Source organism: Hipposideros armiger, unplaced genomic scaffold (genome assembly GCF_001890085.2).
Source record: "Hipposideros armiger isolate ML-2016 unplaced genomic scaffold, ASM189008v1 scaffold_54, whole genome shotgun sequence".
In the NCBI taxonomy this organism is placed as follows: Eukaryota; Metazoa; Chordata; class Mammalia; order Chiroptera; family Hipposideridae; genus Hipposideros; species Hipposideros armiger.
The window spans coordinates 2,170,841-2,176,183 of NW_017731404.1; the positions used below are offsets into that span (position 1 = coordinate 2,170,841).

General features: G+C 52.4%; 1 protein-coding gene across 1 annotated transcript in view; it reads right to left on the bottom strand.

The window, feature by feature from the left end:
* Positions 1 to 888: 888 nt before the first annotated feature.
* The window catches only part of KCNG1 (potassium voltage-gated channel modifier subfamily G member 1), a 28,572-nt gene continuing 24,117 nt past the window's right edge, over positions 889 to 5,343 (bottom strand). Inside the window, exon 3 of the mRNA XM_019640917.1 lies at positions 889 to 2,073. Within this exon, the coding sequence (XP_019496462.1) occupies positions 1,303 to 2,073 (771 nt within the window). The 3' untranslated portion in view covers positions 889 to 1,302. The remainder of the gene's footprint in view (positions 2,074 to 5,343) is intronic.

Consider the following 5,343-nt stretch of genomic DNA (forward strand, 5'->3'; position numbering starts at 1 on the left):
CAAATTATTTTTAGAGCCATGCTTTCTGCTGCTGGCAGAGGGGAGGGGCCGTGGCCAAGGATGAAGAACAAAGTGGTGCCGCCCTGTCTGTGAGGGTGAAGACAGGCTCGTGACAATGACCTGGGGTGAAGCCCCCTCCCCATGCCTGGCACTGAGGGCTCTGAGTAAACCTGGTGGGCTGGCCTGGGGTTCCCTCCACTGTGGGAACTCACTACATAAGTTCAGGAGGTGTTCCCGGTTGGGTGGGTGCTCTGTAGGTCTTTGGGGGACATGGAGAGGCCTTTGGGGTTTTCAGACTGTGTTTCAGGCTGCCCAGAGAACCATGGCCCAACCCTCCAAAGCATCAACCTCACTTTAGGTTTAGATTTGGATATAGGTAAATGATTGGAATCATTTTTTTAAGTATTAAAATAAATGTGGAGTAGAATTAAAAATAGACACTATTTTTAAAAGATAAAATGAAGCAATTTTACCTTCATAGTCAGCAATGCTGACAGGCCCCGTTGGTGTGCATGCCACTGTTAGGGCCACCTTGGGGGACAAGTCTGAAGACACAGGCCTGAGAAGGTGCAGCAGAGAAGAACAGAGGAAGGGAGAGAAGGAAAAGGGAGAGAGGCCTGGAGGTGAGAAGGGTCAAAGAAAAACAAGAGAGAGGGAATGCAGCATTTACTGGTGATTTCCCCAAGGGTATCGGTTCCCTTTCTTCCCCTCCAGCCCCACTGGGGCTCTGCCAGGCCTGAGGGACCCAAGGAAACAGGACCTTTTACTTCCGGCCCCTACGCTGGCTGGCTCTGCTGGAAAACAGCTTCCTCTCTTAGGAGCAGCCCGTGGAAGGCTTTTTCTCTCCTGTTTCATTGGTTTTCTTTAATTGCATATGATCCACATTAAAGACAGACATGTTGCTGTGGCTGTTTGCATTTTTTTTTCTCTAGGCAGACCCATAAAGCAAGTCTTTGCTGGCATGTTATTTACATGGTGGAAAGAACAAGCCATCTCCTTGTCAAGGGAAGCTGGCTTGGGGGCTGGGGTTGGCGGGGGGAGGGGGGACCATCACGGCTGTGTGCTGGGCTCATGACCAGCTCTGCTTCACTTCTGGCCGAGGAGAGGCAGGGACCCCTCTGCGGATGTTGCGGACGTCCTGCCTGGGGTGTGGTTGGAGCCAGTCCTATGCCAGGGCCGCAGTTAGAAGCAGCGCGTGCCTTCGAAGGCTTCTACAGTGATGGCAATAGCTTCAAGCCTCAGAGGGCAGACGGGGCTGGGGGTTGTCCTGGCGGCGGCGGTGGTGAGGTGTGTCCTCTGGCCTCAGTTCTTGTCTCTGGTGTCCGAGGAGGCACTTCCAAACAAGATGTCACTGTCCTGGGACATGCCACTCAGCTGCGACTTGGTTTTGATGAGGAACTGGGCCCTCCGGAACATCACCCTCTCCTGCTCCTGCTTGAGCTCCAGGTAGGAACGGGAAAAGGTGTGGAAGATGGAGGTCACCGGAAAGGCCATGAGAAGGATGCCGCTAAGGATGCTGCTGAGAGCCACCACCTGGCCGGGCGTGCTCCTGGGTACCATGTCTCCGTAGCCCACCGTTGTCATGGTGATGACAGCCCACCAGTAGCAGGCGGGGATGCTGGTGAACTCGGGGCTATCGGCCATCTCATTCTCGATGACGTAGAGCAGCGGGGCAAAGAGGGCGATGGCCACGCACAGGAAGAGCAGCAGGAGGCCGAACTCGCGGGTGCAGCGGCGGGCGGTGAGCCCCAGCGTCTGCAGCCCCAGGGAGTGGCGGGCCAGGCGCATGACGTACAGGATGCGCAGTGCCCGCAGGACCCGCAGCACCAGCCCCACCTTGTCCAGGTAGCTGTTGCCCGTGCCCGGCTTGCGGCGGCCAGAGGCGGCGCCGTCCACCAGCAGGGTGATATAGTAGGGCAGGATGGCCACCAGGTCGATCAGGGTCAGGGGGCTGCGCAGGAAGGTGAACTTGCTGGGCGCCTGGATGAGCCGCAGGAGGAACTCGAGGGAGAACCAGCCCACGCACACCGACTCCACGATGAAGACGTTGTGGCACATCTGGGAGCACTGGCCCTGCGAGAGAGGGCAGAGGTCAGGGCAGGGGTCAGGGCAGAGGTCAGCGGTCCCACCAGCAAGGAGCACCTGGGTGAAAGGTGGTCTGAGCACAGCCAACCTGCCTGTCCGTGTCGTGTGGCCCTGGGGCCTCTCTCTAGTCACGCTCACTCCCTGGACAACTGTGTCTGGACCGAGGGCATGAAGTGCCATCCTGATGCTGACCACTCTCCATCTCTCTCTCCAGCCCAGGCCTTGTCCCTGAACTGCAGACCCTGGATGGGCTGCCTGTCTGATGTCACCCTTGGTGGGAAACGGGCAGCGGGTCTGATAGGCATCTCACACTCATCACGTCCTAAACCAGCCTCCTAAGTTCCTTTTGTTTTCTCTTTTTAATTATTTTTATTGAGATATAATTGACATATACCATTAAGTTTAAGGTGTACAATGTGCTGATTTGGTACATCTATAATTTGCAATATGATGACCACTGTAGAGCTAGCACCTCTATCACATAGTTATTTTTTCTTTTTTGTGGTGGGAACATTTAAGATCTAGTCTCCTTGCGTTCCTGATTTCACACACACACACCACCCCCCCCCGTGGTCCCCTTCTTAGCAAGCAGCAATCCCACTGCTCCTTTCCGGTTTTGCTCGGGACAGGAGACTTGGCCTCCTCCTCACATCTCCCACATAATCCTCAGGAAATTGCACCGGCTCTTTACTTAAAATGACTCCAGAATCAAAGAGCTTCTCACTGTGTCCAGGGGCCCTACCCTGGTCCAGCCACCACCCTCTCTCGCCTGCATAGTTGTGGGCACTCTCTCCCTGGGCTCCCTCTTCCCTGCGATCCATTTTGCACACACAGCCACAGGGACCGCCCCCCTCCATGGCTCAGCGGGGTAGCGCATGTCCTCCCACTCTGGGACACACAGGGCCTGCCACCACTTACACTTCCTCGCCCCCAGCCCACCTCACTGCCCCTCTAAGACCTCAGGCTCACCTCCCCGGCTTGACCTTGACTTTCTGCTCCCTCTGCAGTGTTCCTCTTTCCCCAGACACCCACATTGCTCTGTCTTCCTTCCTCCAGCTCTTTGTTTCAATATCACCTTGCCGGGGAGGTTTTTGTGACCCACCTGTTTAAAAATCACCCCTCCCTTTGTCCTGTACCCCAATTCCCCTTATTCTGCTCTATTTGTTCATAACACTCATCACCTTTTAATATGCCCCATAAGTTACTGACTGATTGTGCTTATTGTCTGTCTCTGGCCCCCACCCCCTGCCCTAGCAGACTAGCCCCACAGGATGGGGCAGTTAGTCCACTACTGGGACCTGGCACGCAGCAATGCATATTTGTTACCAGGATGGATGGAAAAGCATTGGGCTTGCATTTAGACAGAGGTGCCAACCCAAGCCAGGTGGGCAAAGGAAATAGGCCAGGTGGGCAAAGGAAATGGGCCAAGTGGGCAAAGGAAATAGGCCAGGTGGGGTGGGGGCCTGCTATAGAGAGCGGCCATCCTGCTCAGCACTCCCTGAATCACTGATTCAGGCTTGAGAATGCTTCATTGAAGTTTTCAAGAGAAGCTGGAAATCTACAGTTTTACACGAAATCTCCTGGGTTTTCAATGTTGTAATAATTCAGTACAAAAAAACCCAAAACAAAACAAAACAAAAAACACGCTATGGGCCTCTCAGACATATCTGTGTGCTGCATTTAGCATGTGGGCTGCCAGCCTGTCTCTTTGGAATATACCTGGATGGTAGACCATCTCTAGCGGCTTTGGACCTCAAGCTCAAAGGGGGCTTTGGCAGAGAGGGACGGTACCGATGGTTCCAGCCTGGGGCACCTTGTTGGTTCCTAGGCACAGCTGGGTTCTGTGAGTCCTGCTCTAGCAGCTCTCTCTCTAGAAATAGGTTAGAGGCTGGAGAGATGAAATAATAGCTGGTAGGGCTCTGAGGTCTCAGACTTCTGGGACGGGAAGCCCCCTCCTCTGGGAAGCCTTTCTGGAGTGCGCCCCCTCCAAGTATCCCCAGCATAATTGGTAGGCCCATCACAGACCTTCCTTGGCTTGTGTCTCATGGGGTTGCCACTGTCCCCTCTCCACTCGACTTGAAGCTCCTTGAGGCTGGACGACTCATCCTGGTGACCTGCCTCCCTGGGGGTGCCTGAATACAGGACGCACTTAAATGCGTGCTCAAGGAGGAAGTGAATCAGTGGACACCATTGGCCCCCCAAATGAAGTCAAAGCACAGTATTCCCACTGAATCATGAAAAAGGTCATGTATTACTAAAAATGAAAAAAAAAGCAAGTATCAGAAGTTGAATAAAGCAGTGGCTTTATTAGTAATTTCCTGATGAAATCAGCATCACATATGTTGGAGCTAAAATGAAGTCTATACTATGTGCAGGTACTTCTAGCCAGGTCTCAGATGAGTATTTTCTTTTTTTTTTTTTTTTTTTTTTGGGCAGGAGAGCATAATCCTTACAGTTGGCACTTCCTGCATGCTCATGCACTGGGCGTTGTTCCAATCACGTCACGTGGACTCCTCATTGAATCCTCACAACACTGTGGGGTGGGCCTGTTCACAGCGCCCTTGGACAGGCGAAGAGATACAGAGAGGTTAAGTAACTTGCCTAGAGATTCACAGCCAGAGTGGACGAAATAAGATTCAAATTCAGGCTGCCTGGTTCCAGCCCTGCTCTCTTCATCACTACTCCTTATGCTTATCAAAAGTTAATTTTACTGGTTGAGTTCTTAATACTCACTTTTAAAATTCAATATATAAAAAAGTGCTGGAAACCCTCTGTGGGTTACAGATGCAATAGTATTGTTCCTTCCTCCATAATATAAGTATGTGGAAAAACCCTCCCGTGGTGAGTAGCTCTAATGTTCAATCAGAGAGTGTAGGTAAAGCATTAACACACGCAGGGTACACAGCCAGTGCTCAGTAAGTGCTGGCTAGCGTGATATTTATGTTCAGTTCACACCACCATACCTACTCCTCCAATGCCTACACAACTTGTACCTGTCTGAACCTTTTGGTCTGCCTTGAAAGTTGCTTCCAGAACCCCCATATGTGGGGAAAGGGTCTCGACTCAAAAGGCCTCACACATAAGGAGGCTGAACCAAGGACCAAATGTCCCATGGACTCAGCTCCCACCGAGAGATGCCCTGTGGCAGGGCAGGCCAGGGGGCCCTACCATATAGAGTTTTAAGAGAAGCTGGGAGTTTGAGTTTCTAAATGAAAACCACCTTACTTTTAAATGGCGGCTACCAAAATTTTGGGAAGC